General features: G+C 37.7%; 1 protein-coding gene across 1 annotated transcript in view; it reads right to left on the bottom strand.

Annotated features, from left to right (window-relative positions):
* The window catches only part of DST (dystonin), a 353,259-nt gene extending 336,624 nt beyond the window's left edge, over positions 1-16,635 (bottom strand). Inside the window, exons 1-2 of the mRNA XM_063313467.1 lie at positions 16,205-16,635; positions 15,637-15,671 (exon numbers count right to left, since the gene is read on the bottom strand). Of these exons, the coding sequence (XP_063169537.1) occupies positions 15,637-15,671; positions 16,205-16,385 (216 nt within the window). The 5' untranslated portion in view covers positions 16,386-16,635. The remainder of the gene's footprint in view (positions 1-15,636; positions 15,672-16,204) is intronic.
* Positions 16,636-17,018: the final 383 nt, after the last annotated feature.

Raw genomic sequence — 17,018 nt, 5'->3', positions numbered from 1 at the left:
TGAACAAAATGTAAAATTTGTGCAACTACTCATTACTGAGGAATTTTCCTACAGGGAAATTTCACACCTGAAAAAGTTGTTTTTGCATTTGGATGCATATCATTTGATTCTAATGCATATTCTTTTTCTATCAAAGGTTAGAGTTTAAATTATATTAAATTATGACATGACTCAAAGAACCGTTAAATTTATTTTGTAAGTGCTTCCCTCTATATTCCTCTTAGGTTAATGGCAAACTATTTTGAATCTGAGAGGAGCATCCCTCAGTATTTTGCAATATGGGCATGGGAGTTATCTGTTCCAAGGGGAGGGGGGAAACCCATTGGGCTAGTAAATGTCCACAATTGAGCCTAATGTTGTAGTCCATGGGGACAACTCCTAGTTAACTGGGGGTATGGTCTATTAAATTAAATGGAACTTATTTTTGAATAAACATATGTAAGATATTTGTGCAATTAAATTGCAGTAACCTGCATTCTTCAGTTTTCCATGTTTTGGGGGGAGTTCCAAGTGCTAGTTATGTAATAACAAAATTAAACTCTGTTCTTGGCTCAATTCAGGAAAGTGAAATACACATTTTCTTTGACTATCTGAGTATGAAATTATCTTATTGCCAGAAGCCAGTATATTTCATTTATAACAATAACAGTAGTGTACTTTCCACTACAGCTTATTTTAAAAAACATCATCCAGGATAAAATCCAGTATTTTATTGACATGTAGCCAAACTGGAAATAATGACTAACCAAAGAACTCAGACATAGCTGTCAAAGCAGAAATCTCATCTATCCTATTCCAGATTTTACAAACAATGATTCAGCAACCTGCAACGATCTCCAGTTCTTTAAATCAAATGAATATATTAATACAGTTTTAAATGTGAGATACACACACTCCATATTGACTTCAGCAAGGGTTAAAATTAATAAAGGGGTACCTCTGCAAAGAACTTGCTAAAATAGTATGGGTTCAATTTTTCTATCTTTTATTCTATTGCATTGTGCAAAAAATGAGGAACATGTCAACCTTTGTTTTCTCTACAGATGGTGAATCCAATTATTCTATTCAAAAACATACAGTACCTGTGTGTATATTTTATGTTTTAAATGGTGTAAAAAATCAAGAATTGCCTCTAAGTAACTGACTGTCCTTGTTACAGTCATCATGCATTATCTGTAGAAGAGCTCTAAATTATACAAGGAAGTGTCTATTAAATTAACCAATTGATCTGTCCAGCCACAAGCTGAATACTGTGTCAGAAATGTAACGATTTTCCAGGCAAAGATCTTTCCTCTTATCTGAAATCCTGCCTAAGGCAGAGATTCCAGAAATTTAACAAGCTATGCTCTGAACTATTCCCATCATATGACAATGTCTTTATTAAGTATTCACACAGAAAAAGATGAATTAAAAGGCAGTCAAATCCCATTATGTTTGATGTGCTTGGTGCTCATTTGTGTGTCTATATAAATACAAATGAATGAACTGCTAGCCTGTGAGTCTTCTCCCATCTGTTAAGTTCTCCATCTAGCCTGTATGCTTCTTAGGGAAGAATGCCACATCCTCTCCTTGAACTCTACTTGCTGTCACTTGCTTTCTTGGCCTCTTCACCAAGGCCCCAAAAGAAACATTTATCCCCTCCAGTTTAAAGCATGTGGATAATTATTCTGTGTCTACATCTTATGAAAGACTAGTTTCATTACCAGATACAACATCAATGACAGACATAATGTTTTTGAACTGATATTAAAATGCTCATTTAGGGCCCCGGGAATCATTTCAGTATTTTTCATTTTAATGCCAACTTATGCATGCATATAGGCAGACAAAAGGCAGTTTGCTTGACAACATTATAGCTGCATGCATGGAGAAGTCTGGTGAGATTTGTCCATGCACTAAACAGATACATGCTTGCTTTTGCCATAATTGTATTTCCAAGCTAGCTTGGGATCCCCTTCTATAGGCAAATGCAACTATTCTCTGACTATTGCATTAATCACCCCTACCTGCCATTTGACACATTATAGGCAGATGCCTCTGCCAATCCAGTAATAGATTACACTAACCAAGAAGTTTCAGAACAGCCTAGTTTCAGGAATGAATAAATCTGGCACTTAGAAACCCTTAATCAGTGTCAAAAGTGGTGGTACCAAGAAGCAGTCTAAGTGGGACACAAGCAAATCTTGAAAACTTCCTAGCTGTGTTGTTCCATGATGCATGTGATGAAGCTGGGCCCATACTCCCCAGCCTTCATGGTACCTTTCCACACCCACTGCAACTATTTCAGGACTGGGAGGAGCTGCTGGATTGGCAGGATGGACAACCACTTCTTGAAGATGACGTTCTGTACATTCCTGCAGGACTTGATGACCTGAATGATCCCTCTAGCTCTTGGATGCTATGATATTTAAACACTCTCAAATTTCGTATGGTGAGAAATTGAGAAACATTCCATAGCTGCTGATGAGGCAAACAAGTCACAACATCAGAATTGAAAGGGAAATACGGTTCAAAATAAATTTTCAATGAAATGAACTTATCCGTAACATATTTCAGGCTGGGGAAAAGGTCCCTAAAAGCATTCAAAAGCATAGCAACAAAGCTTAATAACTTCATTAATATTCTTGGCTGACTCAAATGAATTGATATTACTGGCAACATAGAACTGCTGTTCAGATTTTGTTGATTCATTCATTCATTCATTTCAGCGTTTATATTTGCCTTTTTATAATAAAATCGAATCAAGACAGCTTATAAATAAAAAATAAGGTGTCCTAAATAAGTAACAGTAAAACAAAATTAGCACGCACCAGCTAAAAACAGCACTACAAAAACAGGCTGGATCCAAAAATACTAAGCAGAATTCTATTGGCACTGATGCAAGAGGATGGTTCATGACTTTCTCCAACTTTTCTTGACCCGTCCTAAAATGTGATGCCCAGAACTGGACACAATATTCTAGATGTGGTCTGATCAACTCAAAACAGACAGCTACAACAACTTTTTTTGATATTGACACAACTTCCTTTACTGATGCAGTCTAGCACTGCGTTTGCTTTTTTAAAAAAAAATTGCAGCTGTATCACACAGTTGGCTCATGTTCCACTTACGATCTAAGACATCCAGATCATTTTTTCACGTAGTGCTACCAAGTATGTTTCTCTCCCTCCATCTTTGATATTCCTTGCCCAAATATAGGACTTTGTTTGTCCCTCTTGAAACTCACCTTGCTGATTACTGAACATTCGTCAAGATTCTCTTAAACCTTGAAAGGGGCTAGAACAGAACCCTGTGGTACATCACTTGACACTTGACAATTGATTGACTCCATCAATCCTTTCAGATTGATTCACAGCCACTGACCTATGCTTGACAAACATTTATGTATTTTCATCTTCAACTAGTTCTGTATCTACCAAAGGGTAGCAAAGTCCAGCCACATTTTGCCACTTTCTCTACTGGAATCTCACAGGAGACTTTGTTGAATCCTTTGAAGTCCAGATACACTATGTCCACTATATTCCTGTGGGCAGTTAACTAGTCACTCTATCAAAAAATATTGGATTGACTGGCACGACTTACAGTATACTTGATAAACCCATGACGGCTCCTTCCGAGCAACACATTCTTTTCTAAGCTCACAAACTGACTGCTTGATAATCTCTCCAAAAGTTTTGCCCATTACTGATGTCAAGCAGTCCCAGGAGTTACCAGTCTTCTTTTTTTTTTCCTTTTAAAGACAGGAATATACATATTTAACTTCTCCAATCCTCTGGCACCCTGACTGTTTCTCAAAGATCACAGAAAGGAGCTCTGAGATGGCATCCAGAAACTCCTTCAAGACCCTTAGTCCTGGTTCATGATAGCCATTTACTTGCTTACTCACCTTGGGTTGCTCCATCATCCTTTTGTGAATCATTTTCATTTTTTTATTGCATAAGCTTTGACAGATCATTTAAACAGAAATCACAGACGACTAAAGATATAAAAATATAGAAAAAAATTAATAAACCTAATAAAACATAGGTAAAAACATGAAAAAAATCCCTTTTCAAAATCCATTCTCCCTTTCCCTTTTCCCCAACCACTAACCACTATCTAAATATTTGTACTGTACTTTGAATATTCAATACTGAGGTTACTGTTATCTGTTTGAATCATTTTATCTGTTTTGATCGGTTTCTTAACTCTTTTCCTAAAACCATATTCCAAATGTGTGAACATGCCTTGCTGTGTAATGTGTGGCACATAAGGGAGCCATTCCTGCCTGAATTTAGCAAAGCTTCTGTTATAAACATAGATTGTGAGTTTTGCCATTCTCCAGTTTTGGTCTCCCAATCATTTATAATCAGTAAAGTTTCACTTTTCCAATGTTGTGCCGAATTTGTTCTTGCAGCTACCAGAACATATCATACTAAATATTGATACTTTTCATTTATGTTTTCTGGAATTCTTCCTAATAAAAATATTTGTGGTTTCAGTTCAAAATTTATTTCTAAAATTTTCTGAATTTTTGATGTATTTCCTTCCAGTACCTTGGGGGGGGGGGTTTACATGACCACCACATGTGGTAAAATGTTTCTTCTTTGCTGTAGCATTTCCAACATTTGTTGTTACATGATTTGTCTATCTTGGTAATCATTGATGGAGTTATATACAATCTATAATGTATTTTGCATCAGTTTTCTCTCAAATTATAGCTTGGGGTAAATGCAATTGATTTTTTTTCCATAGCTCTTCACATTGTTCTACTGTGATAATTTCTTTGAAATTTTGCATCCATTTTATTTGTTTTGTCTCCATATCATATTTCAACAACAGTTCCTATATACATCCTAAAAAATTATCTCGGTTCTGTATAAGTGTTTCAAATTCTGTCATTTTTTTCAAGGTCCCTCCTTCTTTCTTGAGATCATTTTTTATTCTTCTAGCAGTTTTGTTGCTTTTAATTTCTCCTACAAGCCTAAGTTCTGTACTTTAGCCTTCCTAACTGAGAACTGCAGAAAGACTGGGGGGGAAAATGCTGTCTCTACTTTCAGCTGGAACTCTGCACTTGATTCTTGTTCCCTCCATAAATGGACAAATCCCTTTTATTTAAATCCACATCCAATGTTGTATCAGCTATAGCAATCTAAAAATATATAATTCTAGTATTTAAAAATGTCTGTCTTTAGAACCCTTTAAAAGTTGTTAAGAACAGGAACAAACAAATCCATTATTAAGGAATCCTCAAACATGTATTTGTTGTATTCTTCAATAATAATGAAAGTAAGAAGCCTTCCATGATTGAATGTGTGTGTGTGTGTACAAGTTTGTGTCTTTATTTGACATTTATCCAGCAAGTGCAAACTAATACTATTTACAAAGAATGAATGACATTTTGTATACAGAATACCTTAGGTATTAGGTCAACTTTCTTGGAACTGAGGGAAAACATTTTTTTTTTCAAAACCATATCCTACTCCATATGTCTGAGATAAAAGCATAATGGAAAATGAAAATGTTTTGAATCGTCAGTCTAGCACTAATAGCATTGTTTTATCAGATCCCTATAGATCTTTCTTGGCTCTTGAGAAAAATATTCATGAACAGCAGCTTCCCCACTGGGGAGGTGTGGGGTATCAAAATCAGCAAGATGATGGACGGGGGATTGCAATGCAAGCCTTCCCCTTTTGTACATGCTTTGAAGTTGCATGTACACTCAAAAGGGGCATGGCTTACATTGTAACACTCCATCTACCATCTTGCCAATTTTGACTCCATCCCCTGGCACAACTGTTTGCAAACTAACCTTTTGTTTTCTTTAAAAATATATCTATTCAAAATACAACTGAGTAGAACATTAATTATGTTGGGGTTACCTTCTGCATGTTATGGAGACAGTTTTTGCTATAACAAAATGTTAAATTCCGTTGATTATATGTAACATCAGGCTCTGTGGTAACACAGGAAAAAAGGTACTTTCCCCCCTGCCAATAGCATTGTTTGCAATAGACAAAGAGTGCAATCGTAGAAATTTCAGAAATCCCATTCCACAACAATAGCAAAGCAATCTTGCTTTGGCAGTATTTGAAGTCTTTTTAAAAATAGGTACATCAGCCAACAAGATAAATGACAGCCAGATTACAGTTAATAAATGTTAATTAAGTGAATATTTCTAAAAGCAAAAGAAAAATTAGAGTAGGTTTATGGAAAAGCAACAGCAACTCTGTCTTTTGACATTTTCTCCTGTTAATTGTATTGTAGTTATATACATCCATTGAGGGGTCTATTTTCTAGAACAAATAGAATTCTTACATATATAATATTGCTGTTCTTAAAAGTGTTCCCTAATGAAATCAAGAGCAAATTATTGTTACTGTGTATGTGTAGCAGACCAAGTCTGTTCCAAGATCCACAAGACTAAAACTGTACAGAAGGTAGATGTGTAAGACTATATTTTTCTCATGGTCTCCTCCTTTTAGACTCATAATTCATTATAATCCGAAGTGTAGCAGCACTTGGGTTTCAATTCCAGAAAGGTGCTCTGAGAGTGTCCTTTGGAGAGAACATAGTATGTGTCTGCAATTTTTCAAAGCAACTGTTTTTTTTTTTCTCAGACCATATGGCACTTACAGAGGGAATCACATTTTCAGACCTGATTCTCAAGCACTGCATAGCCCTAATTATTCTTCAAAAAAATAAATATAAAGCCAGTTCAGATAATACAGATTTAATGTAGTCAAGTCTTCTCTAAATCTGTTGTTAGTAGGATGTATGTAACCAAGGTTTCTAGCTTGCCCAACTGAACAAAAATGACAAGAGTACAGATTACTTATCTAATTTTTGTTTGACTGGAATGATAAAGATTGCTGTCCAAAAGACAGCAGAGCCAGATCAAACAGCTGAGTGATGCAAGAATAAAACATAAATCTAATATAACATCAGTGTGGGTGGCCAAAGCTCAACCATCTCTCCTATTCTTTTTAACGTTTACATGAAGTTGCTGGAAGTTATCACAATATGCTGTTGATATCCAGTATATATCTCCATCCCAGACCAAGCAGGAGATCCTGTGCCTGGAGACTTTATAGGACTGGGTTGGGTAGATCAGACTCAGGCTGAATCCCAGCAAGACAGACATGCTATTTACGTAGAAGCTCTCTAGTGCCAAAGCAGTTAATGGGGTTACATTTCTTTGACGGAGCAAGTGTGTAATCTGGGAATTCTCTTGGCTCTGCAACTCCTGTTAGAGGAGGAAGGCAATGGCAAGGAGAGTTGCTGGCCAGCTTCAGCAGGTCTGCCAGATGCAACCTTTCCCAAACCAGGAGACACTGAAGATGCCTTTGTAATCTCCTGGTTAGATTACTGTAATTTGTTTTACATGGAGCTGCTCTTGAAGACAACCTGGAAGCTGTTCTGGATCATGTCTATTAAATCTGGCAGGATCCAGGAAGCATGCCTTCTCAGTTGCAACACCTGACCTTTGGAACACCATACTCCCTGAGATTCACTTGGCCCTGACACTGCTGGCATTCTATAAATCCTTGAAGACATGGATGTTCTCTCAGGCACAAGGTCTGGAGGCTGGGTGAGCCTGTTGATGTGAATTTTTTTCTTAGTGTAATTTTGTTACATGAGTTGGGTTAAATTGTCCTTGGGTACCAGTGGGTTATTATTGTATTCTTATTATTTGTGTTTTTCTCTTTTGTTGGGTTTTTCAATATTATGTTTGCTTCCCAGAATATTAGTCTGGGAGATAGATGGCTAGTAAATCAAATAAATAAACAAATAAATAAAATTCTGGTTGTGCTGGGAGATTGCTGGAAGGCTTCCAAGACCATTGAAGGGGCTGATTATCACCTATAAAGCCCTTTGTGTCTTGGGTCTGTATTATCTTCAAGATATTCTGCTCCAGAGGAAACTGCCACATAATATGTGTCAGTGAAGAAGAAATGCTGAAGTTCCCATCCCCATGGAAGGGCAGGGGGTAGAGATCTGCAGGATGTTCTTCTTGACAGCAACATCCACATTCAGGAACAGTTTGGCCTCTGAGGCCAAGATGGCTCCCAACATGACAATATTCACAAAGGTAGGTAGAATTGTGGTTTTCCAGAGTGTCTTTGGGTTAATGGAGTGCAACTTTTCAGGTGGGCTTCTGCATCATCAAAAATTAATTATATTGCATAGCATCCTGTATATATGTAAGTATGCATGTATGATTCTAGTCTGAGGTTAAGATGATGGGCCAAAATGTCATTCTCAACTCTTAACTTACATCACATTTTTAGTGCTTATTAATTAAAATACTTCAGTCTTCCACTGGTTCCTATGAGCACCCCACACTTTCTTATCCAATTTCACAAAAAGTATTTAGTAGATATAATCTCTCCCCACATAATCTGCTGTCGAAAGAATGGGTATCTACATAAAGAAGCACTTTCATAAATCTGTTAAGAGTGCCCTCAACCTGCCCTAGATGTAATTCAACAACATTGGTATTTCTAATTCTTCTTGATTAAGCCAAACTTGTAACAGATTAAGGCATGGGGTTGTCAAATTATTAACTGGCAGAGTAAAATAAAGTAAGTAGTAGAGTACTGAAGGTATTTCACTGTGCACTGCTTCTTCTATAACAAGCACTCCCTGCCAACCTTTAGCAATTATTTTATTTGGCAATTCAAAGCAAAATTGACAGAAGTTGCTACAGTTAAAAGAATCCTTCAGGGAAAATATTACTGTGCATTCTTATAGTCCCCATTAGCCAACCAAGGCCAAAATATCACAATACGTTGCCTAGAACTATACTTCAACATTATTTTCCCTTCTATTGATTTTCCTGTGGTAATATCAGGAATATAATGAACAATGGGGAAAGCATTTGAAAGCAGTCATATGTAGTTCTTTACCAACAGAGTACATGTTAGTTGAATGAATAAGAAATTATTTTACCATACATCTTGGGAAAAAAAGCTCCTCACAAACATTTATTTCCTATCAGTGTAACATCTTGTCTTTAAAAAAGAAGAACCCAGCTTTGTTTCCTGTTTGCTATCTTTGTTCAGACATTCACAAAAAGAAACTGCAGTGGAGAGATTAACACAGAGCCCCAATTTGTGAGGAATCTGTGAACTGTGTCAGAGTTGACAATTGCTGCTGCAGGATAACGTAGCTAGTACCCCAGTCATATTTTGAGTTTTTCTCCTATCAACCAATCTGTCAAATATTTTGTTCTCTACATGACCTTTAAGATATATGTGCAATTCCTAGGGACATCCCAAGTGACCAGCACAATATGCTGACACCAGAAACATCAAATGGTACTCAGATTGTTCCTAATAATTTCTGTCTCAGACTTGCTGAATGTGCATATTTGTGTTTTATATCAAAATGGTTTCCTCTATAGATCTTGCTATTTATTTAATACTGAATATATTCTCTGCCTTTATTCCAATAAATGCTCAAAGCAACTCTCAACAATAGAAAATACAAAGTATAAAACAAACAGAATACAATCAAAACCAGAATCCAGCTGCTTCCTTAGCAACAGCACCTTTGACTTATCTGAATTAATTTTGCTGGTTATACCTCAACCACTCCATTATCAACATTAGACAGCATTCAAGAATACTGATTGCTTCCTTGGAGTTAGAAGGTAGGAAGCAATATGGATTCATGCCATTAGTGTATTGATGGCATCTCACTCCAAAGATCTGAATTATCTCCTCCAGTGGTTTCGTGTGGATGTTAAACAGCATAGGAGACAAGACTGGATATTTGAGGAACCACCTCTTCCCAGTTACATCTACTCACCCCTTTAGATCCAGCAGGAGAGGCATGTTACAGGTCCCATCTACTGAGGAATGTCATCTGACAGGACCCATGAAGACAGCTTTTTCTGCCGTGGCACAGGCCCTTTGGAACATCATTCCCTTGGAACTAAGATTGGCACATACCCTTCTAGCCTTTAGGAAGGGCGTGAAGACTTGGCTTTGCCATCTCACCTGGGGATCCAGTAATGGTGGAATGGACCCTACAAAATGGCTATATTGTTAATAAATTGGATTGCACTCTTGCTGATTTTTTTAATGGTTTTAATAGTTTTTATTGTTTTTAATGTGTTTTAATGTTTTTGTTGTATGACTGTGTTTATTTTTTGTATTTTTGTATTTTTTGTGTTTTACCTTTGTGAGCTGCCCAGAGCTGCCCATATGTGAGATCACTGAATGAATAAATAAAGACAGAACCCTGTAGAATATCATAGGTCAACAACATAGGTGTCAAGCAGTAATTCCCCTGTACCAGCTTCTGGGCATGTCCCAACAGGAATGATCAGAACCACTGCAGAACAGGGCCTGAAGGCCAAATTTGCCAGGGGTCCAAAGGATACCATGGTCCATTAACACTGAAAGCCACCCAGTAGACTACCAGGGTCATGCTCCTCCCACCCAGTTTCTCATATAGAATGTTTACAAGGTGACCAAAACTGTCTCAGTACCATATCCTAGACGAAACTCCCTGCTAAAATAGGTCCAAAAGAACCATTATCATCCAGTTGCATGTAAAGCCACCAAGCCACAATTCTGTCAATCACCTTTCCTAAATATTTGACAGTGGCCTATAATTAGATTTCCTGCCAGGTCTAGGAAGGGCCTTTTCAACAAAGGTTTTACAACTTCCTCCTTTAAGCAAACAGGGACACATCCACACTCAAAAGACTTTGATCACCTCCCCAGATGGCCAACTGAATCATCCAGGAAGGTAAAGGATTGAGCAAGCATATGTGACTGGTCTCTATACACCCTGTTTACATCCCCAAATCTAGCAACAGATTTTCCTCCATGAGAGTCTATACTCTCTCCCGAGGCTCTGCAATTATTGGGGTATAAGCAAGCCAGAAAGTTCATGAAACAGTGAGTTCTTAATATAGAATAGCAGCAGGCAATTAGTATGAGCCCAAGGTGACTTAAATTGTGGATGTACTCCTCTAGTACCTATCCAGTTGACTATTACCAGTCTTTGACAAATGCCAGACATCACAAAGCATTTCCTCTAGCCAAGCTTGATGTATATATCCTTCAGCTATTATTAATGGCATATGTCATAAGACCTCCAATTTTAAACATTTTTGCCCTTGTGGTTCTTGTACTATATTGCAACTTCAATAGGGATTTACAAGCCACTGTAATCATTCCTCTTCTAAAAGACTTACCAGGCAGAGAAGATGTAGTATCTATCTCATTCCTCCTGTCCAACTGTCAGATCAAAGTTACATATTCCATAGACAAATTTTGTTTAGTAGCCATGAGAATATGTACACAGGTTCTATCTGGCATTGCTTACCCACCAAATATTTATAACTATTCAGATTGCTAACTATATTGCTACTGCAGTATGATTATGATGGTGATGATGATGATGATGAAGGATAAATTTGAGATCTAGAGTCTGAGGTGAAAACTTGTACAGTGCAAATTAATTCCTTTACACTTTAATATTAACCGGTTAATATAATTTTGTTCTCCCCCTTTGGGATTCAATTATTCTTACTTCTGATTTTACTCTCATTTTTAATTTCCTATGTTGTTTTTGTTGCATTTGCATATGCTACACTTAATTGATCAGTGACTGTAAATAAATGTTACTAGAATTACTCTCTCACACACAAGGTTTATTCACAAGACCAAAGAGGTTGGCCCACCCTATCAGATTTCCAAAAGGTCAGTTAGCCATTTGCTTGTCCATAATCCAGCATACACTTAAACCTGATGTGTCATTGACAAAATAATTGTCACTTTTGTATTAAATAATTCTAATCATCTCCTTAATTATCATTTGGAGTTAAGCAGCCACTAAATTAAAATAGATAATAAACAAACAAACAAACAAACAATCAAATTTAGAATCATATCCAGGTAAACTTTATGTGGAATGGCGGTAACAATAATTTCTTATTTAAGATATAAAAGAATTCCTAACTTTAATTGCTTTAGTACATATTAGTGAAGGAAAGGAATTTTAGCTTTGAATGAGTCCTTCAAGAACTGGAAGATGATTCTTTGAATTGCAACGGCTTGTTCTCCTAGCTACCTTTCCCTCCCACAAATTAAATATTGAACTACAAATTCGAAGTAGAGACTTCGATTATTTTTCTTTTCACTGGAGTTCTGTATACAAGCAGCAGCAGCTTATAAATAACTCTGGAATTCTTCTCCTGAATTATAACACAAAATATCCAAGGCTATTCATTATCATTCTATAGTAGCAAGAAGAATGTTATTTTTAGCAGTGTCCTCTAAGGCAGAAAGTAGGTTAACTGTAATAATGGGTCACATACTGAAGATGACTTTTATTATTTTTTATATGCACAGAGAGTTACTACCTGTGAAATGAAGAGAGGAAGATGTACTAAGATAATACTGTCGACCATCTGAGGTTTTGTTACCCAAAGCACTGATTAGGATTTATTCCGTATTAGTTTCTCTGAGTGACCTATTTTTAGTACCACTCATATATAAGTATCTTATCTATATGACAAAATTAAATACACAGGTCACCTCCGGCATTAATTATTGAGCAGCTAAAGCAGTTGAGGTAAAGTCTGTGACAGTAATTTTTTAAAGTTCTTTTCTTCAGCCCAGTTTTAATAGATGTTGTCATCTCACAGAACTAGATGCACATAGTAGTGCCTTTACATGGGAGTACAATCTTGTCACTAGCAAACATACTAAATCAGAAACTGATGAAGTTGGAGCCAAAGTAAACATACAGTAAACAGATGAACTCTCAATAAAAATAAAGTGAAAGGTTAGTAGTAAATTCATGATTAATAAAGAAGGAAATGCATTACACTGGTAAAGTGGTTAAATTTTAAGGAGAATATTGAAGAAGAGAAGAAAAATGGTAATTTCTCAGGTTGTTCTTACTTCCTAGACATTATCTTTCACTGGCACTCCCTAAATGTCCTATCCTCAGTGGGAACTAAGACTCAACATCAGTGTCTCCCCCTTAATATGAAAATGGTAGGAGAGATATTATCTTGCATTTCACCTCAGGTAGTGATGTATCTTAGGCCGGTCCTGTTTGCTTCTAATAAAAATAAATACGAACAGCCCAATTCAATCTTGATTAATTCCTATAAAGTACACTGAAACTTACTCCAAGATAAAATGTCTGAAAGATCACAACACCAAAATATAACACATTCGCAATTACTCTGGATGTAAACAATGCTGCCTAATCTCTCTCTCTCTCTCTCTCACCCTAATCTCTCTCTCTCTCTCCCTAAACCAGCATTATGGAGAAATGCATTCTACCATATCATTCTCCAAGAATATCTCTAAAGCTGACTGAGAAGCTGCAGGATGAGAAGCTGTCCTCATCTTCATTTCTGTTGTTTGAAAATTTAACTCTTTGTGGCAATTAGAAAGTGAGCCTTGAGATGCAGAATGTCTAAGGCTTGGCTGTTCACAATTCAATGGAATTTAAGTCCTGTTTGCAATATTACGGTGTCAGGGCCGAATCTTCAAAGTTTGTTTTCATAAGAGTCATGCTAGCATAGCAAGTTTAAAGATCCACTTGCAGGTTTCAGGAAGAAATATCCCTGGATATTATGATAAATCAATAATTTGCTATTTAAGTTGTCATTACTAGATCTTGAATTGACTAAATCTATCCCTATTTGTGAACCACAAACTATTGTAAGTCCCAGGCAGTTCTACTTGGAAATAGCTTCCATTCTGAGTGAGAAGTATCACCAATTGCCACTCTGACAATTTATTAGCTATATCACTCACTTTAACCCTGTTCAGTATGAATTTTTCCTGACAAGGAAAAGCAAGAAAGGGTTGGTAGAATTAACAATACCACAAGCTTCATCACCTAAAACAGCTTTGCTATCATGTTCTGTTGCCAATATAAATGTCACTTTTTCCTTATTTAATTTTCCTTTAGGCAGGCAACTGAAGGAAAATTTGGCATCCCTTAGGTATGGCTCCAATTACTTCCCTCCAAAGAGGCTTGCTTAGTTTCAGAGGCAAGTAACCTCTTTGCAACCAGGGAAAGGGGAGGAACACATATATTTTAAACTGTTTTCAATGGCTAAGGGCTGCAATGAACAGGGCAACAACGCAATGACATCATTGGAGGGACAAGGTGGAATCTGAAGGCTTTTTTAATATTTTTCAGAGTGGGGAGGTTAACTATGGGAAACTGCACTGCTGTTATTTAGCAGTTAGTCATCAAATTTCAGCACCATTTTGTTGGGCAGCACTGTGCCATGCAAAAGGGGTTGCTCATCTTTTACATACTTTGTTACAAACATGAAGGGAATTTGGTTCCCATGCACTAACTGGGGGATTCTCAACCCAAAGAGATTCTGTTGTTCCACGGGGAAATAATCATTCCATCAAGGATTTGCCACACAATTCATCCCACACTCTGCCAGTTTTGTGAACTGTAGTAAATCCCATAGAAATTAGAAGGTCTCACTTTTGAGTAAATCTAGTTAAGAGTATATTACAAAGTGGATTTATTTATATGGGAGCAAACTCTTATTCATACATAAGGCTAGACTTCATGACAGACATAGTAATAGCAGTAATTTCTAGTTTAATTGGCTATTGATGACTGAACTAGGAATGTTAATAAAAGGACTCTGAAGCTCCAGTCTTATGTTTGAAGCTTAAGATGTAGATTGGTCACTTGATAATAATAATAATAAAAAAACTTGATTAGGCTTTTGATTTTCCAGTGGGATTTGACTACTATTTTAATAGAGAAGCAACTGTCCTTGAATGCTAACCTGTCAGAAAGGCCAAGTTCTATAAAGATGTCCCTCTAAGATAGAATCCCCAACAGACTGCTTTGAAATAATCTCCTAATATATAAAATATTAAAAAAAACACACAAGTTCACTGGAAAAAACTATTAAATGTCAGAAGCACCAAGTAACCTTGAATGGCTGTGAAGATTAGATGTACTCTGTTTCCTTAAATCTGTTGCAGGAAGCCAGAAATGTCTGGCTGGTTAAGATTCATATTCTTTTCAAGCTGAAAAGATTTATAATGCCTTAACACTAAAGTCAATTTGTAGAATATATTGTATTTTCCCCTCCTCCTATGGAGAAAGCAATCAACTTTCTGAGATGTGAATGGTAATTGAAAGCTTGGAAGTACTTCTTTTATAATAGTAGAAAAACAAGCGAAAATGGAAAAAGTGGCCATCCCTATTCCAACAGAGAGTTTTTAATTTTAGAATAATTCTGTTTTTCATGATGAAGTTTGCAACTTACACTCCAAATTGTAGCCATCGGCTGAAGACAAAACAATCAAAAGCTGAATTATGCTAATATTTTATGTCCCTCTTTTTGTCTCAGATGAACTGCTGTATCTATTTAATAGCCTCGTAAAGTAAAACAGTTTACAGGAATATAAAGGTAAGATTTAATACCTTAATTAACAAAAAGGGTATATTAAGATATTAGGATATATAACAAGTTAAGTGAAATAGCTTATTAAAAGATTCAATCATTTTCCCATGCGAAACTTTTTTTAAACAAATGGTGGCAAGTATTCTTAAAATATATAATTTTAATAGATTTGTATTTCAGTAAGAAAACTTTTTTCTAACCTTGAGATTGCGTGCTAAATAAATTACCTCGGAACGAAAGTGATGAGTTCTCATTACAGCATCTAGAAAAAAAAGAGAGGGGAGGGGGAAGACAGGACTGTATCTGTCTCCATTTCAGCAGCAACAGCCACATTCTATAGAATTACTCGGATTTTTTAAAAATTATTTTTAATCAACCTTCACCATCTCCCATAGCTATCGTGAAAATGCGTGGTCTTCTCCACACAGAGCTGACCCCAGAAACGAACGTGTATATTTAATTCCCCTCCTCGAAGTTGATGGGAAAGTTACAGTCTACTTCAGCAACAACGGGGTTCCCAACCAGCAGCCTGGCATTTAAAGATTGAGGATGGGGTGGAGATAAGGCTGCCGCAATCTCCGCTTCTCTCCAATGCCCTTTTCCCAAATATTTGGAGGGACCCAGAGGTGAGCCCTGCTAGTAAGATCGCCGTCCTGCGCAACGGCAAAATCCACCCATACCCCGAGCAGACGGTGGGGGATTCCCTTTTACATCCCCCCGCCCCCCGTTTAAGCAGCGAAAATCCCCTTACTCCCTCCCCCCCAAAGGTGAGCAAGCCAACACTGCGTCTCTTACCTCGGCTCCTTGAGCGCCCTGAAAAGACCGATTTGATCGGATGCCTCCCTTTCTGGAACTTACGGTGCCAGCAGCAGAAGAATAAAATTGTGGCGATGGTCCCCACCAGCAGCAGCAGCAAGAAGAGGGCACACTGGATGCTGTAAGGTCTCAGCAAGACTAAAAAGGCGGCCGCGATCATGGTTCAAGCGTGTCTCTGTGTGTGTTCGTCTGAAGGAAATCCGGGGAGGATTTTTTTCTAATTTCTGGCCCGCGGTGGGAAGAAAGGGGGCTCCGAAGGAATGTTGAGGAATGAGCCCGAAGGACAGACAGGAACGTTGCTGAGAAAACGCAGCGAAGGGCAAGCTTGCCTCTTTAGACGGCCGGGGAAGGAGGAGCATGAGCGTGTGGCCCTGGATTGAGGGCTCCGAATGGCTGCAGCAGCACCGCTCTAAGACGTGTCAGTGATTTCCTCGGGGAGAGAGAGCGAGCGCGAGCGAGCGAGACCCTCGGTCCATGACTCAGCAGACAACCAGGCGGCAGGAGCACAGGCAGGGAATTTGGCCCCTTTTTTTTCTTTTTGCACGCGTAATAGGGGGAGAGGAAAGACCCAGATAGAGCAAATGCAGAGGGATCAGCAACAGCACCCAAGCTGCAATCCTGCCTGGAGACAGGGAGAGGGCACCCCACCAGAGTTGCTGCTGCAGCCTGGTGCTTCTGCCGCCCGCCTTTAGCTTTTGCATCCCCGCAAAGCCTCGGAGCAATGATGCTGCTGATACGGGGGAAATTACGGCGGTGCTTACTGCTGCTGATGCCCCTCAGGAAACCGCTTTGC

This window comes from Candoia aspera, chromosome 1 (genome assembly GCF_035149785.1).
Source record: "Candoia aspera isolate rCanAsp1 chromosome 1, rCanAsp1.hap2, whole genome shotgun sequence".
In the NCBI taxonomy this organism is placed as follows: domain Eukaryota; kingdom Metazoa; phylum Chordata; class Lepidosauria; order Squamata; family Boidae; genus Candoia; species Candoia aspera.
The sequence above is the reverse complement of the archived record's forward strand: the minus strand, read 5'-3'. Positions and strand labels throughout refer to the sequence as shown.